The 21693-nt window shown below is 43.2% G+C and overlaps 2 protein-coding genes and 1 long non-coding RNA gene across 12 annotated transcripts; 2 read left to right on the top strand and 1 right to left on the bottom strand.

Moving 5' to 3' along the window:
* Nucleotides 1-164: 164 nt before the first annotated feature.
* LOC128878033 (uncharacterized) lies at nt 165-9243 on the bottom strand. Of its 4 annotated transcripts, none has more exons than XR_008457339.1 (3): nt 9050-9243; nt 3594-4054; nt 165-3522 (listed from the first exon to the last, which is right to left on the bottom strand). It is a non-coding gene; the product is annotated as an uncharacterized LOC128878033 (long non-coding RNA). The 4 variants fall into 4 exon arrangements; XR_008457336.1 differs by lacking the exon at nt 9050-9243 and adding an exon at nt 8465-8553; XR_008457338.1 differs by lacking the exon at nt 9050-9243 and adding an exon at nt 4857-6570.
* Nucleotides 3941-16369, top strand: LOC128878031 (breast cancer anti-estrogen resistance protein 3 homolog). 2 transcript variants are annotated; one of them, XM_054125817.1, is made up of 6 exons: nt 3941-4076; nt 9252-9474; nt 12173-12302; nt 13146-13385; nt 13695-15162; nt 15284-16369. In XM_054125817.1, the coding sequence occupies exons 1-6, from the start codon at nt 4034-4036 to the stop codon at nt 15613-15615; spliced, it is 2436 nt and encodes an 811-aa protein (XP_053981792.1). In that variant the 5' UTR covers nt 3941-4033; the 3' UTR covers nt 15616-16369. The 2 variants fall into 2 exon arrangements, with proteins under 2 accessions (XP_053981792.1, XP_053981791.1); XM_054125816.1 differs by lacking the exon at nt 3941-4076 and adding an exon at nt 8745-8947.
* A 750-nt stretch (nt 16370-17119) lies between these two features.
* Nucleotides 17120-20928, top strand: LOC128878119 (uncharacterized). Of its 6 annotated transcripts, none has more exons than XM_054126023.1 (10): nt 17120-17565; nt 17781-17950; nt 18224-18349; nt 18420-18537; nt 18605-18866; nt 19273-19386; nt 19473-19563; nt 19633-19769; nt 19865-19997; nt 20754-20928. In XM_054126023.1, exons 1-10 carry the CDS (start codon nt 17544-17546, stop codon nt 20832-20834), a joined length of 1254 nt encoding a protein of 417 aa, XP_053981998.1. In that variant the 5' UTR covers nt 17120-17543; the 3' UTR covers nt 20835-20928. The 6 variants fall into 6 exon arrangements, with proteins under 6 accessions (XP_053981998.1, XP_053982003.1, XP_053982002.1 ...); XM_054126028.1 differs by having other exon boundaries at nt 19633-19823; nt 19960-19997; nt 20754-20814; XM_054126026.1 differs by having other exon boundaries at nt 17121-17565; nt 17789-17950.
* Nucleotides 20929-21693: the final 765 nt, after the last annotated feature.

Raw genomic sequence — 21693 nt, 5'->3', positions numbered from 1 at the left:
ATAAAGCCGAGGTAGGAGGCGATGGTAGAGAATCTCTATAAAAAGAAACAAAAAAAAGAAAAGCACAAGAAAAAATATATTGTCTTTCGCTGTTATATAATGTCAATTTATTCGTGTCAAGGCACGATCATGTGAGCGAAAACTAATTAAACGTCGTCGAGAAATTCTATACAATTAGCGTGTAAGCCGCAGTTTTCGGGCTAGGCGTCCATATTTATTACGATTTTTCTATTTCAGAGTGTTTGAATATATCACAATGTTTGTTTCGTTCGCGAAACGGCGTGGAAATGTAAAATGACAATTTTGCTTTTCTCGAGGATCGATCAAGGACGAAACAAAAAGTGTACGCTTTTGTAACTTGACGAACACGCTCGCTGACTTGTACGCGCGTGTATTCCGTGGCATTTATTCCGCGTATATACGATACATAGAAAACGAACGATCGTCCAGCAAACGTCGTTCCATATATAGAGAATGTTGACTGTAAATCTCGATGTATCCTGGTCGCGTATGTACGTTACATAGAAAACGAACGATCGTCCAGCAAACGTCGCGCGTCGTTCCATATATAAAGAGTGTTGACTGTAAAACTCGATGTATTCTGGTAAAACAGCACCAATAAATACAGGCCTAAGGGACTGCTAAACTCTTTTCTATAGTCACTACAAAATGTTGGTTGTTTGACTTTTTTAATATACTCTCAACTGCATTCGATCTAAATTGCACCGACTTCGCGCCTGAAGGGATGCGACACGTTAGAAGAACAAGCGCGTGGTTGCCTATACCCAGGGATCTCTGAGAGATTGCTATGACAGAGGTCAGCATAGTACCCATACTTCAGAACTATAATCTCCAAAACAAAATTTGTATAAAAATAAAAACAGCGATCTTCGTGAGATACTTTTTACATTTAAAAATAACAAAAGCATCATTGATCGGTGAAATTTTTAAGTCTCGTTACGCAAATCTCTCTCCGACATCCACTTTCGATACTTCCTTGATAATAATTATTAACAGCTCGAAGATAAGATCGTTTGAAAAATAGTTTTAAACGATTAAGCGACTGTTCAAACACTCCATTGGAATTCTTTTTCAATAATTTCCAACGCAATGCGCAATAGTCAATCGCGATAAGCTTCACGGTTCATTGATGTAACATATCATTACGAATTAAAGCTTTGGGTCTAGTACGAGTGGAGCATTCATTAAATTAGTCGTGGTCTGAAATAGTGTTAACTCGACTACGGGTCTTGTTTTACGACTCGAAGACACGCATGACAGCGCTCGCGCAGCATGAGCGCTGAATGATCGCACGATTATAGCTACAACCTTGCTCCTTCCAACAATTTGTACCGTTGAAACTGACGTAAGCTGACTGCAACAATTCCTAGCGCGTCGATGCGAGGCCTCGATCTTCTAGACGTGAAATGTTATTTTTAAACGAAGAAAAAGGAACGTCCGCTACCGGTTTGTAATGCACAATTAATTTCGGTTACGAACAGAGTGGATCACAATTTGCAACCACAGCCGCAGCCCCCGAGGACCCTTTTATGAATTAAACATACCAACAATGAAACAAGTTTCTTTGCAGTTCTATGCACAGCGTTGGAAACTCTACGTAGAAGAGGTGGGACATCCTGGATCCTCCGAAGAAATCGAAAGTCTGGCGATAAATCGCGTTTACGATTTCACGGCTGATACAGCGACTGCTATCGCGGCCGTCCTTGGTGTGGCGGTGCAACATCATCCTCGCATGGACGTGATGCATTCCGGTTTATTTTTCTGTTCATAAATAAGCGAATAACGCGACGAGCAGAGCGACGAGTCGCTTAGCTGGAACGAGTCCGGGTTCTTGATGACGACACACGCGGGTTCTTTCAGCTGGTTGCGCGCGTGTGCGAAACACTTGTCGCGCGTGTGCCTCTTCGCCAGCTCTTTTTCGTTGAACCACTTTTTACTCAACCCTGTTCTCTCTATTCGGCCACTCTCGGCTTCTCCTCTTCCACTTCATTGAGTCTCGATCCGTGTGAAATGGAAATCTGGCCGAGCTCGTGCATACCGATCAATTTCCACCCTCGGATAAAAGAAGATCTTTACAGTTTTACCAGACGATGAGATGGGACGATCAGTAATTATATCAGCTATTACACACGTATACGAACGTACTGAAAATTTCTGTCTGTCTGGAATGTGTAAATAAAATTGCAACACGCATCGCGGTGCTTTATCGAACGAGTTTCGTCGTGGTTGACATTTTTTCGTCACACGAACGGTGTGCGCAGCAAAAAATTCCTTTCACTGTTTACAATTTTATCGATATCGCTTATTAAACACTGGCCTCAGCCGCTCGATTATCACGTCGTTCCTCCTTGTCTCTCTCTTACGATGTCTTTTGTCTTTGTCGCTCGTGACGCGCACCAGTGGCATACCACATGTATAATCGCAGGCCTGTTCTCCCCTCCCCCCTTTATTATCCTAATTGGCGACTCTTCCATGTGTGCAACGCACGTACTAGTTTTAATAAACCATAGTGGTTCGGTTTTTTTTTTTTTATTTCCCAGAGGAATTGATCCACCTTTATGTAACCTTTGCATAATATTATAGTAAAATGTCGTAGTATAAAAATAGGCTCATTATCGTAACAAAAATTATGGAAGAAACGAGGGAACAGTAGTTCGCAGTTCTAATCTTGTACATTTGCACACCTGGATGTGTACTTTGGCTGACGCGTTGAAGAGAGGGGAGATAGAGGACGTAACGTAACAGGAGGAAAATTTATTCACATTTTACACCAATGAATTTTATTCGAAAAATCATTTTCGAAGGGTCCAGTTTTGGTCTATTATTATAACGACAGCGAAACCGTTAGCTCTAGCGTTTCACCCTTCTAATTGCATTCACCCTCTCAAATATCCTCATCAATTACATCCGCTTGAATTTACCTTTCCCACCCTTCTCATCACTTAGCCAATTCGGTGCCTCCAATCTAATCAACTATTATGGATTAATATTTGATTTATGGTTCTTCTTAGAACCCTCTAGAAGCATCGAAGCTCTACTACGTCGGTACGTGTTCCAATATTTAGGGAAACTATATATCAACTTACTAAAAATTCATTCCTAACGTTAGATAATATTTTTAACATACTTCCACCCCTCGCAGCTACTTGGTGTCAAGAGAAACTTCGGAAACTCTCATCGATCACCTTACCCCATCAGTTACTCGATACGATCCACGTCAACTCTTTATTAACTGTTTCACGTCAAACCAACTTGTGCTTGTCTTCGTTTATTAAAACTCTTGTCTCCCGAAAGTTTACCTCCTTCTATGTTCAAGGATACCCTGTCCGGATATCTCGTTAAGGAACTTTTAAAAATAGGTCCACTCTTTTCTTCCTGGGTTCACGCGCTCTTATCAAATACTTAATCCCATTCTGTTCATCTGTCAATCCTTATTAAATATTTGGAACGCTCCTTAAAGCCCTTTCGTCTCTTTCCAAAGACCCCATCTCAATTACCTCCCTAGTATTGATTAAAAAAAACTAGCAATGTGTAAAAAAATTAAACTTTCAAAACTATACCTCTCATCTTACCTCATCAACCAGTCGATCTAATCCCCTCTCCATCTCTGCACCGAATCAAACCAACTCATGTTCATCTTCGTTTATTAAAATCCTCCTCTTCCTCCAAGCTCCCTCCTCTCACGAATAATCGTCCCCTCTCCGTTCACCATGAAGGATCTGTCCTCCATCCACACAGTGGCGTTCCCTCTCTCTTCAGTCCTGCTGACATTCTCCTCCAGCCCGTTGGCTCAAACGACGAATGCCACTCGCCTGTCCATCGGTTTCGTCCCTTCGTTCTTCTGCTCGTACGTTTTGCGGCCAGTCAGCTCGGTATCGCATTATGCTACGGTCACAACGGTGCCCGTCAGTGCTTCCCACTCGTGTTTACCGCCGGTTCAGCCCCGTCGACGTGCCGCTACCTGGAATCGGTGCAACGTGACCCGCGCCGCTGGCATGCGTCCGCCAGGAAAATGGGAAAAACCGCCAGCAAGCTGAAATCAAAGAGGAGCCAGAGTCAGTGGGACTTTTACTTTCTATTTCTTCTCTCCCTTCCTCTTTCGCTCTCTTCTTTTGTCATTTATCGCGGCACGCGTTTCTCTACCCCGATGGCAAGCTGTGTCGAGCAGGGAAAAATTTCTTTACAACGAATTTTATATTTTTTTTATATTTAATGATCAAAAGCTGGACTCGTAGTTTGCCTCGGGGGTATGAATCTTCATTCAGCGATCATGGAAGAGATAGCTACTATGTTTGCGAGTGTTACTTTTTTTCACTCATTTTTTGATTACGACAGCGAGCATATATAACAGGTTAGCGTAACAGTCGTCGATTCTGCGCGACGCGGAGTAATTGGCGTTGAGAATGATGAGTCGCTGAGATCCAAGGAGCACGTGCCTGAATCATACATCTCGAAGCTTCAACGAAAGATTTCGCGGACGAATGAGAAAATTACTTTGATTCACACGTTTCGTTCAAAACAGAAGAACTCTAATAACACGTCCATAGAGAAACTTGTCAGCGTAAAGTACTGAAGACCACTGTACTCCGATCTCAACACGCTATAATTATTACTTGGTTTTTGTCCAAATCCACCGTCATTAACGATTTAATTCAATCAAATTGCGATACGTGTACTTGGAACGTTTCCAGACGAATGGTTCTTTAGTTGAAATTAAAGAAGACTCCAAGCGATGATTCCCAATTAATTTGTTGAACGGTACATGACAAATGAATCGTTGCGAATGCGGTATGCTACGTCTGTCAAACAGTCGAAACGAGATAATGGCAATTCACCTCGCGAAGCAACGTTTATCGTCGAGCTACGCCCACGGTACCGATTGACTCGTGGATCGGCGTGCAAGACACGTGTTGAATCGCGTCAGTGTTTTATTTCAAAATCGAAACTGGTACGAAGTATGCTAAACGTGTAGGATGTAGGTCGCGCCGGTGGTACCTTTTTACGCGACCTCGCGGCTGATAAAGAGTCGTTGTACAAAGAGGAAAGAGTAACTGTGTCGTTTCGAAAACATTTACTCTCGCGCAAAAAGTTTACAGGGTGATTCTAGAAATATTTATTATTTCTTCCTCGACGTCGCTACATCATGGACACTTACCATCAAGGACTCGAAGAATTGTTGAACATTTTTTAGTTTCGAGCTTATAGAAATTTTTGAGCATATCATGCTCTAATCAGTTTTTTCATCTACATAAGTGATTCCATCCGCGAGGACCACTCTGTGTATCGAGATGTAGCATGCGATCATAGTCTGTTTTTGAAACGATTATGCGATTGGAATATACGTTCGGAGTCCAATCCGTTCGCGAATAAATCTGCATAAATATTTCACCAAATAAACGCGAAAAGTGTTACTCGTATGGCAAGTTGTCATCAAATTATCCGGGTAGAGTAGAGTCTGTCGAAAGAATTTTATATTTCCTGTCATTTTTCCTGGTTCTTCAAGCTACGCAATACAAACTTAGACATTTATAAGTAAATGTCACGAATAACATACTGCTCGATTTCTTTAAGTTCGTTCCAGAATATTAGATTATTCGTGTATCTTCTCTTTTTTACGATTTCCCCGCGGCAGTATAAAAAATCACGGGCGATTCGTTGGGCTCTGTCAGCTGTGCGCAAACTGGATCCAATTGAAATTCCTGTCGCAAGGTAAACGCGCATATAATTACGCGGAGGAAACAGAGGGGGGGAATGTCGGCACACGTTTCACGCACGTGAATAAAACTTTTCGAGAAACCGCCGGCGCCGCCAACAACAAAGAAAAATTCAATTCGTCCAAAAGCAATAAAAGTTCATGCATCGAACGGTGATCCACTTATCTTACGGTGATCACTTTCTTATCGCCGCCATCGCGTCGAAATCACTGCAAATATTGAACGCGGATTGTTTTCAACCTTTTAAGGACGGATACTTTAAACGAGGCTTATCGCGTGGGATGCGGAAAGAGAAGAAAACTATATCACCGACACTCTGCAATCCATTCTGTAGAAAAACTCAACGATCCAGTATAATTTGCTCACACTTCCGGTTCCGAAGTTACTCGTCACATTCTCTGTTGGAATTGCCAGTAAAGAATGTCTAACAAGGTTTTACTAGACATTTTTTTATAAAAAAAAGAGATTAAATGAAGAGAACCCGTTCAAATTTAAATCGGAATTCATTCGAAATAATAGACGCGATGATTTCAATCGTGACTGCTGGTAGCAGGTCTTGTTTAGCGCGAGCTACCGATCAGAACCAACGAAAGAGAAAAAAAAGAAAGAAGATAGATGTAATAGATTAGGTGGAACAGGCAATCTCTGGAAAATATTCCCAGCACGCTGTCGGTTCGTGCGTTTCTTCGCTCGGCCTCGGAAATGGCGCCTATCGCGCCTCTTTCGGTCGATAGTGCCTCTTCAAACGTTGCATAGTTATCTCTGTAAACGGCGACCTTATCAGCGTCGCCAGGTATTATGTCGGCGAGAGAGCAAGAGGGTCTCGCGATGCAAAACACACCTGCATTCCGCTCTTTCAAACGCGCGACCATCGCACACGAAGTCGTCGCCTCGTCTTCAATCGCTTCTTTTCACTCTCTCGAGTGCTTCCTGACTGTCCTTTCGTTTCGTGAGACCTTCTTTCTTTCCCTAACGGAGGGGGGGGGGGGAAACGTCCTTTTCTCTCTTTGTTCTTTTCTTCTCAGGTACACCGTACAATTTTCGACGAAGCTAGCCGACCGACCCGAAACGTCGACGCAGGCGAGAAAAACTGGAGAGAGAACTATGCCGTGTATACCGTGTGATCTCTCAATGAGTGGAACGACTCAAAGAGAGGCGATTCTACGTGTAAAACTGAGTAGAAAACGTGCGGTACATTTTTTCGTCAGAGGCTCCATTTTTAGGAAAACGGAGCTCGAGTTTGCATCGTTTGGAAGAGTTGGAACTCGATTGGCTCAAAAACGGAGCCGCGTAGAAAAAAATTCTATTCCACGTTTTTGATGTACCTTTGCACGTAGAATCGCCTGTCTTTGACGCTCAATGCGCGACACCTTGTGCAACGCGCGAATTTAACGGGGAAATTTAAATTCGCGGCTGCAGTTCATGAAAACGAATTATATAATAAATAGGAGTGGACCGGTTGATCGTGTCGCGTAACTCAGGTTTTAAATCGCGTCTATCTCGTATATACGCTCCAAGCTTCATCGCTATCGCTCCAGCTGTGACGCGGTAACGAGCAGAAAAGCCTGGACTTTATTTACAGAAGGTGTGTAACAAGTGACAAGTTGGACTAACGGTGAGCAATGGTTTAAGGAGTGTTTCCACGAATCGTTAGGAGACAAAAGTCAAGAATTAATTATTAACTCGGGGACGAAGCCCTGAACGCAATCTCGCCATTTGACTTTCCACATCGTTTCGATCCGTGGAGTCAATTTCCCAAAAGGATGCCCACTACCAGCGGGAACACCCTAAACACACGAGACCGTGTAAACGAATTAACATTTTTGTACCCTGGCTCGAGCGAAAGGGTTAAGGGGCAACGCTCGTTCGAATCCCGGCGACGGGAAAGGCTGTCGAGAACAGGTTTATATCTGTGCGCGAGAAGGCGAGCGAAGATAAACGGATCGAAGCGAAAGTGAGCCGAGGACTTCAGTTTCTGGCCAACTGTTCGAAGGATCCGCGCGTGCCTCGCCGCAAAAGTCACGACTGACAGATGGGAAAAGGAGGAAACCCTTCGAAAACGAGACGGCCACCGAAATCGCACGCGAGTGGACCAGAAGAGTCGATTTGGGAGCCGTTCGACGCGAATCGAACGGTGCGGGAATGATCGCGGGACTCGTTCGTAACGCGCGTGGTCGGTTTGCTGCACCTGCGATCGCGTTTGGCGTGAGCGTGCTTGGTGGTTCGGCGTGGAATTTCAATGGGTGATAAATTACGTCGTCGAGTAACGGTTGTTCCCCGAATGTGAACTACGAACTTTTATTAATCGTAATGCATAAGCAGCCGAGCTTACGGCGGAACAGAAAATGGGTTGCTGCGCGCGACGTAGAAGTTAGATTCCAAGAATTCGCGGTGGATATTTGACGAGGAATAGCGGAACTGATAGCGAACATACGGCTGCAAAAATAGGAGATAAGAGATGGGAGCTCGAGAAATATCGAGAAAGTTAGAGGAGGATTAAAGTGATTATCGTGATTGGAGAAATTGATAAGGTATTAGATCAAATTAATCTGGAGAGAATTGGTATATTCTAAAGAAGTCGCAAAAATAAGTAATTACAGATGTTGGATCGTGTAATTTATAATTGTATAGAAACAAAATTTTAGCCTCGTAAGAATTTTTACGTTTATTAGTCTGGCAGTCAACGCGTTAAAGGAAGACTTTTTGCGTGATCAAAGAAAGTAACTTACCATAAAACGAGTCGATCCCTGCTTCTATAATAAAAAAAAGTCGTCCGTTTTTCGAAGACGAAGGATATAATCCTCCCGAAGGCCTATCGCGAATGAGATCCTGTTTAACCTGGGTGGTCTTCAGTCGCGTTTCGCTGAAAAACCGAAAGACGTCGAGGGGGGACGCCATTTCAGATAGAAGCTATCAACCGTGACTATCGTTTCGCCTGCCGATAAACGTTTCGCGCGATGATAGCTAACCATTTGGTATCCCGTCGCGATAGTAGATCATCGCGGGTTAAACGCCGCCGATCTTGCGCTCGGACGACGCAGCGACTCGATTCGCGCAATTGTGCAAGCCTCGTTCGCGTATGAATAAATATCGATAAAGGTAATTAACGACTGTGACGCAACAAGTTGGCGAGAGTTGACCCGCGAGTGAGCGGTGTCCGATTGCGATGATCGTGATCGACAAGGATCGAGAGCAGAAAAGCACCGGCAGACGTGAGTATCGCGGATCGATGAATAGATTTAGGCTATTTCGTTGTTGGAACAATTCGATATGTACGGATACGTGGATGTGTGTACGAATAAGAATATACTTACGTTCCTCGCTTTACTTTGTCCGATTATTTTTCCACACATTTGTTGAAACAGTGTGAAAAGCTTGCCACCTTCTTCCATGTTACTAATGATCAACAATTTTTGCACAGGCAGAATATGTAAAAATCTAGCTGTAAACGATCATAACTTGTGTTTAACGTTGTACCAACATCTTGAGAATAATTGGTTTGTTAATATTCTCCAGGCATGACATGGAACTTCCGGTTTCCATCAATGGGCACTCTGCAAAACCTAGGCGCCAGTGGCCGTCGTCGAAAAAGGAACGGCATACACTCTTCAGCCTCTTGTAAGGATCTCTACCAGAAACGACATACGATCCACCTACAACCGGAAGTAATTATTCAGAAGGAGCCGTCTCTCATCGGGACGCCACTGTCGCCCGAAGATCTGACCGAAGAAAGTCGAAGGTAACCGCAAGCGTGTCCAGCAACCACAAACTAACCGTTTAATACCTCGCAAATTAGTATCGAAAACCCATGGTGTTAAAGATCAGATTGTTCTGGAGTAGGATTCGGAATATAAGAAATTTTCCATAATCGAATCTAAAGTGACTGGGCTATCTGTTATATAAACCTATGAATTAGCCCGTTAGAAGGTATCTCGTGATACCGGTCCGAGAACATAATGGGCCAGCAGGTCCCGAACCGGTTTTCCTCGATCTTTGCCTTCAAAATGACGCTCCTCTTCGGAGCGACCGCGGGAATCCCATAACGGAATGAAGTAAAACGGGGGAAACTATAAAACGTTCCCTGACGTTTGTAGTTGTTTTGTAATCCCTTTGAGAATCCGGTCGGACTCTTTGAACCTTGTTTCAGTGTTGTCGAACATTCGTGCTGAGATTTATATGAGCATCGAGCTCAACGATAAGCTTGAAGCAGTCGAGTCGTGTGCATCTAAAGGAATCGATTGTTGAAAAGCTGTTAATCGTAAATTAATGTTGAATTTAATACAGCTGCAAAGGCAGTTGCAACGACGGCAAATATTTCCGTTCCGGCATCTGCAATTGGATGTAATCTTATCGCCTCGTTACTCAAAGGACAGCCCTGCCTTAACGCGATATGATAATCTTCGAACGTGTGCACCTTTCGACTAATCTATCCATAGAATTTATTGGTTGTACGCGGCAGTCCTGGATCGTCTTAAATCGAACATAATTAATCCTCGAACAAATTACGACTCGGGTTATGAAAACCATTTCATAAAAATAATGCTTCTAGTACTTGGACATCCCTAATACCCCTGTAATTACAATATTTCACGGATTCCCTGTTTCACCGACTTCGAAGAGGGAGAAGTGTATCTGCATCTGTGTCCCTCGCTACCGTAGGGTTACATTGTACCACCAGTGCCAACGCATGCTGCTGCAATCGTTGCAAGATAGTGCAACTGCACGCGAGATCCTGTCGTTATGATATTACAGCTCGCGCGAAGATAAGGCACGCGGTGAACTTCTGCGAATAGCGTGCTATCGGCTTGCATCTGGGCCCTTTCGAGATGCTATTTATAACGTCAACGACGCCCTGAAAATTGTTCTTTCCCTCTTCTCCCCGGGTTCAACTGTTCGGTGAATTGCAATTTGCAACGACGACTGTCGAAGTCTAAATATAGAAGAACAAACGCCTACAGTCTTTGATCGGTAAACGCTTTGCGTGCCCGGTGTCCCTAAGAACCTTTTATTTATTTATCTCTTAATATTCGGAACAATGGAAGAAAATAATTGACAAGGTAAATCTCGGTATATATATGGACATTTTCTCTAGCACTCGAAGGGTTAAAATTTTTAAATTAATATTAAAGAAACTTATCAACGCGCCATTGCAGTATTCGTAGCAATCAATGCCAACACCTGCGTCCTTGCAACTGCCACTCGATTATCCGTTCGCCTTTGTCAAAGAATAGCGAGTAAAGTAAACGCACAGATGCGTTTTAAACGCACATGCATTTTATGAGTTCTTAGGCCCTTATCGAGCGTTTTTGTTCGACGCAGGCGCGCCCATGCCCCTCGTCCAACCCCCTCTGGTTCCTTCTCAAACAGATCAATAACCCCCGGTGGTATTGACTGAACCTAACGCCGTCTGATAAGAATCCCAGATCCCGAACTGGCCGTTGCCCGCTCGAAAATCGAAATAATATCTTCGACCATTCCGCGTCGACGCGTTCTCCGATCGAATACCCGATGTCGATTCGACTTCGAACGCCACTCAAGAACGGAGAAAACGCAGGCGTGGGTGAGAACGCGATGAGACGCAACGGGTGGCGTCTCAGTGACGTACGAAGTGCATCGACAGGACACTCTTCTGTTCGATTGGACACGAAATCTTTCTTGGCTCTCGTTTGTTAAGGTTAAATTCATAATCGCTAAAGAACTAGAGAATCATCAGTGGATCGGTAGGGGTTTCCCGATACAAGCGAGCTCAAACACCACCTCGTTACAATTAATTTTAATATCCGATTCGAGTCACTTACGAATTTAGCCATTCATCGGGAACACTTTACAAAGATATAACGACACTAGAACCCATTCGTACGATACGAATGCTACCAAACCTCGAAAGAAGTTCACCGCCTCAAACATCTTTCAAGGCAACCAACCCTTCTTCCTAGTTGTCAGCAGTCCAAAAGGTGGTCGATAAATTTCCTGGGTGAATCACCCCGACAAAGAAGAGATTCCACCTTCTCTAAAATAAAGAGGAAGGGACAATGGTGATTTCAAACGGTCCGAAATTAGAAAAGCTTTCAGCCACGGAGGAAGAAAAATATTTTTCTTGGCCGTCGCGACGACGCGACGCGGCGCGAGGCGAAACGGTTTGCCCACCGTTTCTATTAATACCCCCGCGGGGCGCCCCTCGAGATCCACTGAAAAACACGGTCCTGTACGTGTCGTAGGTTTCCACGCACATAGTTCAGTGGGGTGCGCGCGCTCGGCCCGGGGAGCCGTATGGCCAAACCCTATCCGTCCCTACGACTCCTCGCGAGTTCAAGGAAATACTCGACGACGGGGAAAAGTATTAGTTCTCTTCTTATTGGGGGGTTGGTTCGAAGCGGAAGGGCGCATCGAGGCGGGATGTGAGCGATTCACGGTGAAAATTCGCATTTTCGACGCAGGTCGTCGGAGGTAAAGACTGAAGTGGCGGAGGAGGAGGCGGCGGTGGACATAAGGGAGCACCGCGACGCGTGTTCCAGGGAATCTGTTGCGAAAAGGGTTGACAGCAACGACTACTCGAATTTACCGATGGTGAGTACAATTTCGAAGTATTCCTTTAAAGAATATCCACCGTTGCGAGTTTGTTACGGGGCGTGGAATTCGAATATGACAACGGAGATAGGGATTGGCGATACACGACGCAGGGAGAGCTTTGTGGCGACACCCTTTGCGAAAAGAATCTATAATTTTCGGCGATTCGTGTAAACTTTGTTAAAGGTTAGGCCTCAAACAGCGGTCAGAAGTAATTTTTACAATTCTAGTCTTCTGGAATACTGGAAAGTAACTATACTTTTTCTTAGACATTAAATGTAACACTGGTAGAAATTCTAATTGTATAAACCATTCAACTGTAAAGAATGTCTTTCGAAGCAGCCTATCTGGCTTGTCCTTAATTACGATATCAGAGTAATAAACCTCGATTATCATCGAAGTACTATATCAAGAAGTAATTAATGGGCCGATTGCTAGAATTTCGCGTCAATCGAATAATTCTCAGCGATCGTAATTAGGTCGTTTATACGCTACCGTCTCGATGATCCAGCCTGAACGCGTGACACGATACGTCAGTGTGACAACTCGTACACACACAGACGCTACCGTAGCGATGATCTCTTTACGACACAAGCACTCAAGGCTGTTCTCGTTAAGCCAATTTCGTCGTCTCGCAGAGACGAAACACTTCTTCATTGACTGGAACGACTTACTTATACAGACGCGCGAAACAATCGCGTAATGAATATTTCTTTATATCGCATGTTCGATATTAATCGAGGTCGACGCCCGTTACTGTTCGTCGCGTTTTGCAACTTTACTCGCTAGAACATCTTGCGGATTCTCTAACGCAAGATTGCTGTTCTGGGATGTCTAATTTAGGAGCCACCGGAGGAGTCGACGCGTAAACTCTTGGAGCGAGAACTCCGACTTTTGGATCCTAGGGATCTGAGATCTCACGCTTGGTACCATGGTAGCACGCTTCGTGGTGGTAGAAAAGGCGCCGAAGCGGAAGTGCCCAACGATGGTGACTTTCTGGTTCGCGATTGTGCCTCCCAACCTGGAAACTACGTCCTCACGGTTCGGTGGAAGGGTCAACCCCTTCACTTCGTCATCAACAGGGTAAGTTCAAGGAGAAACTCCGCGATCCTCTTCGAACACTTATTCATAGTAAACAAAATTAAATCTGAATTTTCCAGTATCAAAGAAAATAAATTTCAATGAAATTCATAAACCTCAATAAAGTTATAAAAACAAATGTCACAATAAATGTATGATTATGGAGTTTCCAATAGCTTGGAAACAAAACTTAATCACAGTAGAAATTTTCAAGAGCATTAGACTGGCAGTCAACGTGCTAATAAGAACGTAGATATCAGGTTTAATCTCTCAGGTGTACATCCCTCCTTAAAAAGCCCCCGCTGTTAACAGGTCGTCATCCAACCAGAGACGGTGTACGAGAGGGCGCAGTACCAGTTCGAGGACGAGGCGTTCGATACTGTCGCCGACTTGATAACCTTCTACGTCGGCAGCGGTAGGCCAATAAGTCAAGCGAGCGGTGCCCGCATAATCACCCCGAAGCCTCGATGCGTTCCTTTGACCTGTGTCCCAGGACCCACGAACAGTCAGCACTGTTCCAGCCCCTCCTCTTCGTCCTTGTCGACTGGCTCTCCGCCCCGTCTGCCTCGCAAGCAGCAGCGCAGCCATTCCCTGACCGCTCAGCATCATCCCTCGGATCAGTACGACGGTCGTCAACCCTCGAATCAACAGCCACTACCTCACGTACCAGTTCAGTCCAGTACACTGCCACGTGTACCGCCCATACAAAATCAGCCACCATCGTGTTCCCTGTCTCTGGGTCGTCAGAAGATCACTAGGGTGATCTCCGACCCAGCTCTTCAACAGCAACAGCAACCGATCCATCAGCCGTCTAGCTTGAACCATCAGAACTGTCTGAGCGCGGCACCTCCAAAGCCTCCTAGGGTGCCCTACGTTCCGAATCATCAGCATCACACTATCCATCATCATCACCATCACCATCACCATCACCAGGGCTACCAGGCGTCGGGTAGCGACAGTGGCAACGGCTCGGGAGACAGCGAGTTCGAGACAAACAACTCTGGCGGCACTAGTAACCCTTCCTCTTCCGTTCCCATCAAAGGAGTCGTCATCAGGAGCCACTACACCACCAGCAACGACGGTACCAATGGGAACAACGGCAACGAGTACGAACTGTCCGCCGAAGAACAGCTGGTGGTGGCCGCGCCATCCATGGAGATCGCCACATCGTTGGATATCGAGGGGTTCACCACCCTCCTGTTACCAGCTGGCGATCACAGACCTCTGGACCCTACCGCGTTGAGAGGAGTGTCTGGAATGCTTCTCGACTCGGCTCCGAGAGTCTTAGCCTCGCATTTAACGAAGATAGACTTGGAGTTGGCTCTTCAGCCTGGACCAGGGAATAGAAACGGATTGAGTGGTATCGAGCTGGCTACCCTGCCTCACGGCAGACAGGCCAGGATAGACCTGATCGAGCGTTCGGAGTGCTTGAAGCTGTTGGTAGCGGTGACAGTGCTGGCTGGAGCCACCGCGATCGAAAGGGCTGGCACCATCAGCAAATGGATCAAAGTGGCCATCGACACTAAGACGGCACTGGGAAATCTGTACGGATTCTGCGGCGTGATGCTAGGTTTGTGCTTGCCTCAGATTCAGAGGCTGGCGAACACGTGGCATTTGCTGAGGCAGAAGCACACGGACGAGGCGTTCAGCTTCGAGGCGAAGCTGAGGCCCACTCTGCGTGCCATGAACGAGTGCACCAACCCTCAGGCGCCCAACACCACTCTGCCGCATTTACTGCCCATCGCGTTGCTGGGGGAACGCGGCCCCGAGGATGTGCTAGGTGTGTTGCCGTGAATTCGTTGACGGTTCATTCCGTCTTCTGTTTTTTGTTTTTGTTTACGTTGAGTAGTACAGTGTAGGCTTATATTCCTTTCCACTTCTAATCGCTTTCGTTCTTCCAGGCACGGTGGCTCCATCAGGCCTCGCAGCAGCGATCCTGTCGCCCTGGGAAAATTCCGCTCCAGACTGCGGCCTGTCGATAGTCTGGTCGCATTTGGAAACGGCGCGTAGGATGGCTGAAAATCTGCCGTTGTTTCGCAGAAACGCGGAGATCGTTTTGGAGGGTTCGAGAAGCGACGAGTTACTGTCAGACGCGTTTCGAACCGAGTTCCACATAAAATTCTTGTGGGGAAGTCGTGGTGCCACCGTGGCACCGGAAGAGAGACATCTGAAGTTCACGCAGGTCCTCGACGCGATGTACGACAAGTGCTCGTCGAGCGAGGTGATGGCCTAAACGTTACGCGACCAAAGGACAGATTATTTCAGGCGCGGATTGTTCCTCCATTTTTAGAACGAGTTGTTTGAAGAGCCTGGACGAGAAAAGAAGGGACCCGAACGAATTTACTTTTCACTTACATTTTACGTGCACGTGTAAATTATGGTTATGTAATTATGTAATTAAATCGTTGTAATTAATTGTAATTTCTACGATAAGTACGGATAAGTATAGTTTATTTGGGCGAAGTTTGATCGCGATGAATGTTATTTAAACGACCATGTGTTTTCCGATTTGATACGCCGCGTTACCGCGATCGGGGCCATTTTGCACAATTTTCACGAGAAGCGGACTGCGTTCGCATTTATAGCAATTTTTTCGTATCGTAACACGTAGAAGAGCTCGTCGAACGTGATTCTTCGCGACGAACGACACCATTTTGTCTCGAATAGAGAGTAGTGGCAACGAAACGAGTGCCGCGTCGAGAAACAAACAATCAAAAGAATAGCATTAACGGCGACTGGACGTATAATCGCAAATGTAACGACGAAACGTGTCATATTTAGCGGAGTAACGATTCCTGGCTGTATCGGGATATGTTACTCTATTAACGACCCGTATTTATTGTCTCGCAACGACTGGCGACGATATAATAATCAAATCATGTTGAACTGTCATGTACTTAATTCTAACTGATATATTCGGCCAATAATATGTTGTAAATGTTGTTCACGTTTGTTCACACTTAATAATATACGAGAACGAAAATCAATGTTTCGTGTCTTTACGTGATTACCCCTTCGTCTAGTAAATATACGCGGTCGTAAATTTTTCGTAATTGCTGGACGCGAACATTCAATAGAATTACTATGACAACGCAAAATTTAAATATTGATACATTCGAGACAGCTGACGTGAATTCGCGTCGGTTTAAATTCTATTTCTGGTTATGAAAAAATTATCAAAATCTTTTTATTTTATACACTACATATTTACAACATTGATATTTCAAAACATATTTTGTAATTTTTATCTCCGCCCTTATTTTCATCAAAATACGATATCAGAAACGTAAAATATCTGCCGGTCGCGAATTTGTTAATAACTGTTTGTTGTACCTTTTTAAGAATTTTAGCAATAAATCGAAGAGATTTCTCTGGCATCAATAAGTGATGTCACGACCTCAACGAGTATCGAGCACTGGATCCAGTTAGGCTGAGGATACTCTATATCTCTCGCAACCTTTGTGGCCCTGTATATTCTTCTCGTTGGATAAACAAAATTAACTTTCCGTGTTGTCTGGTAAGGTCAGCTCGACTTGCTCTCACATAAGAAACTGCGAGATGGTGTACGTGTCGCATTTCCCAGGTACAACGTAAACGCAGAGTTGAAGTGACAGCGGGGGAAAAAAATTAAAGACACCTCGACAGAGTACCTAGACGTTATTGTGGTAATATATTCTACGGTGGACTTGACACCACAATCGATGTTAATGGACTTTTACGAACTGTACCAGCAGGTGTTTCACTTTTCCGCGTATTAAATTTATACTGCTCTTTATCTTTGGTCGTCAACTACCATTAGCTATAGATGCGCGTGGAGTGATCACTTGACAAGTACGCATTACGTGGATCCTTTTTCATCGATCGATCACTACGGGGGATAAGAAAATGAGACCTTTTTGCGTTCACTATAGGCACCTAGTAATTTGCTAAAATCCACTTCCGCGATGGATATTGTGATTGACAATTTTTTTTTTTGAATTTATAAAAGAGATGTCTCTTTGTACGATTAGTAGCCTACGATGAGATACTACTAATAAAAGTTCCACTTACGAGCTGCGCACTTTATCGAGACAGTTGCGCTGTAGGTATCATCGTGGATCATCTGTTTGCATTTCACGGTGTCGCATCGAATCGATTGAAAAATATATTAAGGGAATTGATATGAAGAGAATGACATCAACCGGTAAGAATTATCGTACTTTAATTCACATGATATTGTTTATCGATATTCAAAGCGTTGGAAGTGCTCTGAAGTGCAAGAAATCTTCAACTTCAAACGGTCAGCCAAATCGTGAATGTCCCAACGTGTGACCGACCTTGTTACTATTTCTTTATTTATTTATGGCACGCGCTATTGGAAATAAAGTCGCAAGGCAAGCATTTTTAATAAACGTTCAGTGCTCCAGGTAGACGATAGGAATGGAAGTGGCGTATTCAACATCCCTTACTACAGAGTGCTTAAAAAGTATATGATTATCATGGGACAATATCCAACTCAATCAGCTTTGGTGAATAATTGTTGCGTAACCGTATTGGTGGCGAGTAACATTAGTCTTATACTACCAACGGTAAGTGAAACATGCTCATTTGGGATAATGGGATGATGTACGTTCAGTTTCATAAATATTCGTACCCTCTACGTCTGTTCAAGAAATTTGTTTAAATTACATGTTAGATTCGATGTCGATAGATTTAGTCAAACTTCTACGATAGACACAGAGGGTACGAATATCCATGGGATCGACTGTATGTATAAATATATCTAAAAACTAACAAATCATAAGTAAATATCAAAGTGATCAGAAGATATTATTGCACAATTGAAACATGCGATTCGATAGTTGTTCCAAATGTACATATCGATGCGCGCGAAGGATTTCGATGGAATCCTCGAGTGCCAACCGCACTTATTTACAACCGCTATAAGTGGTTTCAAGTTATTAAGTCTCCATGTGAACAAGGAATATGTACGTATATTCTCTATCGTGAAACGAACTTACTTAACGCGTAGGATCATACGAATCGGAAACATTGCAGTTGAGGAAAATGTTTGTCTCTGTGGAAGAAGAATGGAAGCTGCTGAAATTTAACGGTAGCTTGTGCACTCTGGATGACATTACCAAATCCGGAAGTAAAATTGCGCAACTCTACAGAGGTAGGCATCCTGTTGCGATACTCGTCTTGTTGTAGTTTAAAAGATATTTATATGCAGCACTTTTCAGGTAGCCTGTTGTCATTCTTGTCAGTATTCGTAATGCTACCGTTGGTCAATCCTATGCTGGATATCGTTATGCCACTGAACGAAACCAGACCTCGACAACAAGTATTTAAACTTTATTACTTCGTGAACAACGACGATCATTTTTTCCCCATATATTTCCACGCGAGTATATGTTCGATTTGTGCTATACTGATGATAATCACTTTCGATTCTGTGTTCATGGTGATATCTCATCACGCCTCTGGATTATTTGCCATATGCGGGTAAATATAACAGTAAAACATTAAAGTCGATTCAGACTATACGACAACGGACCGTCACGTTCCGGCAACGACACCTACCCGCACCGATACGACAAAACATTAAACACGCGTTTTAATGGAACTATTCACACTATTCCCGTTGACGGAACGTTCAGGTCGATGTCTGTAATAGTGCGATTACACGCTCAAGCCATTTGCACAAATCGGCTTGCACAAGCCGGCTTGCACAAGTGTGTCGTATAGTCTGAATCGATCTTAAGACGGTGCTTTTGGGTTCACATACTCGAGGACCACTTCACGAATCACTTTGCACAACATTACTTCGACACGAAACAATGAAGAATGTTCTTTTCTTTCGGCGCGTAATTCCACAGTTTGTTCACTCGAATAATTTTAATAAATACAGAGATAAGATTAAGAAATCGACGGAAAATAATCGAACTAAAATTGGAGTTGCTGAGTGGGACGATGGATACGAAGAAGCCAGAAAATGCGTGGCGGCACACAAGAAAGCTATCGAGTTTGTAAAGATTCATATTAAATTAGGAAGAAAGGTACGAACCATTAATATTACTCGACTGACTGGTTATTTTATCGTGTTTCAAGGTTTTTCAAGATGCTGGAGCAAGTGACTGAAAAGCTTTACCTACTTCTGATTGGAGGTAACATGATCGGTATATGCGTAACAGCTTTTCAAGTAAGAAACTCTCTCTGCAGAAATGTTCGTTTAAAGGACTGTTAAACGGTTTTAAATTTCGTTCGTTAGGTAATCGTACATTTAAATGAACCCGACGAAGCTATCAGATATGTTGTTTTCTGTGTTGCCCAGAACTTTCATCTATTCTACATCAGTATACCCGGACAGATAATTGCTGATCGTAGTTTTGAACTCGGCACTAGTATGTACGTGTTGCACGGAAGAAAGGAATACAGTATTGCAAACTAAGTATCGAAAACGTAAGCTCGAGTCACAGAACGTAAAATGAATCCTACTGTAGGTATTGCTCTGCATGGTATCGAACTTCGAGGAGAGTACAAAGAGTACTTGGTATGATGCAACTAAGATCCAGTAAACCGTGTGAATTAATTGCAGGCGGAGTATATAAAGTAAACATCGAAAATTTCGGAGCGGTATGTAATGCCTGGCAACGCGGGGAGAATGGAACCCGCAGTATTTCTGTTTCTAGCATGATTATTAATTAATAACAAATACACTTTAATTTTAAGACTTTCAAAACGTGCATGTCATATATTACGATGTTGCTGTCGATGAGAGAATAGTCCCTCGTTATACCTGCCCATAACGTGTTTTCGTTGGACAAAAATACTATATTGATTATTCGACGTTCACAGGCTAAACTGCATGCAATTCAAGTGGTATTTGATTTAAGTAGATTTCGTCATTACGATAGAGATACATAGTTGATCAAATTAGTTAAACCGTATGGTCCTCCAAACGAGACACCATTGGCCAGATATTTCATAAGTGTTGAGTTGGTGTTGTATTGTGTTCATCGTAAAATTTCAACTAAAATAAAGTTATATTCTTCTATAGATAATCCTTAAATCCTCTTACTCAAACACATTATTTATATAATTTATTGAGTATTATTTGAGACGTATCTTTTGCATGTCTATGTACAGCATGTAAACGAGTAATAGGTTTGTTCACATTATCAATCGTAACTCATTAATCATAAGTATGTGCTTAGTCTCTATACCAAAAAAGGAGCGTTGTAAGCATTATTTTATTGTAAAGTTTTGAACTTATTATTTTCTTAGACACTACTGGTATTGCTAATGCTACAGTATTCCATTCATTATCCTTGGATCGTGGAAATTAGATAACGAAATAATAATTATTCTAATAAATTCTAAATATTACAGATATTGACAAGAAACTGTTGTTATATCACTTCTGTGGTACAAGAACTACGCAGTTTAATATGTCAACATGGGTGTCTATAAACATTCCACATCAGTGGAAGACGAAGCAGCACAAATTCAATATTTAAATACGTATAATTAAGGGATTAAGTGATTTATTACTAATGTATTGCAATTTGACTGATTTTAATTAGTAAAGTGTTATTATATACGCGATTTGATTAAACCCACCCCACCCCCATCCTAACTCACACTAGTGCGTCGTCGAGCATACATATCTAACTAACTAAAAATGCCAAATAGCATTATTGTCGACCAAATGTATTCGACAATTAATTACTGCGAAAATTTAAAAGCGTCTCCCATTTGCGTTTAAACGATCTGGCGCGTAATGGAACGAAATTTCAAATTCAATATAATCAACTTGTTTGGATAACACTTGTTTCATTTGTCTAGCACAATGCATATAAACGGTGAAATATTATTATCTTAACAGTAAAACACGTAAGTTTAATTAAATCTTTAAGATTATGACATTCGAAGATTATTGCCATCCCGCAAGATGGCAGACTGTTTTACCATTAGTGATGCCATCGGCGGGAAAATTACCAAATTTGTCGTAAAACAATTGTTTCCACTGTTGCTGCTAGATGGCGCCACCAACTGAAGGGTCGATAATTTTTCCTACATTAAACAACTATTCATAAGAATGTCAAATTTGACATATAAACTTATCTATTGTAGTATTATAAAGCGAACAATTTTACGAAATACAGAAGTTATAAAAAAATTAAGAATAAACAATTACAATGTATCGGTGGCGCCATCCTATAAAACCAGGAGGAACTATTTATCACTACTAATTTAGGTGTTTTCCCACCGATGGCGCCATTGGTACTCGCTCATTGAGCGGCTCGGTGAGCGGTGACCTTTCTGGATG

Source organism: Hylaeus volcanicus, chromosome 6 (genome assembly GCF_026283585.1).
Source record: "Hylaeus volcanicus isolate JK05 chromosome 6, UHH_iyHylVolc1.0_haploid, whole genome shotgun sequence".
NCBI classification, from domain to species: Eukaryota; Metazoa; Arthropoda; class Insecta; order Hymenoptera; family Colletidae; genus Hylaeus; species Hylaeus volcanicus.
This window is presented reverse-complemented; position numbering and strand designations above follow the sequence as displayed.

Excerpts from the sequence above, each read along its gene's own strand:
- LOC128878031 (XM_054125816.1), top strand. The coding sequence starts at position 8,902 with ATGATCGTGATCGACAAGGATCGAGAGCAGAAAAGCACCGGCAGAC. Across the intron at positions 13,386-13,694 it reads TTCACTTCGTCATCAACAGG|GTCGTCATCCAACCAGAGAC; the intron begins GTAAGTTCAAGG and ends CGCTGTTAACAG. Across the intron at positions 15,163-15,283 it reads CGGCCCCGAGGATGTGCTAG|GCACGGTGGCTCCATCAGGC; the intron begins GTGTGTTGCCGT and ends TCGTTCTTCCAG.
- LOC128878119 (XM_054126023.1), top strand. The coding sequence starts at position 17,544 with ATGAAGAGAATGACATCAACCG. Across the intron at positions 17,566-17,780 it reads GAAGAGAATGACATCAACCG|TGCTCCAGGTAGACGATAGG; the intron begins GTAAGAATTATC and ends ATAAACGTTCAG. Across the intron at positions 19,564-19,632 it reads TATGCGTAACAGCTTTTCAA|GTAATCGTACATTTAAATGA; the intron begins GTAAGAAACTCT and ends TTCGTTCGTTAG.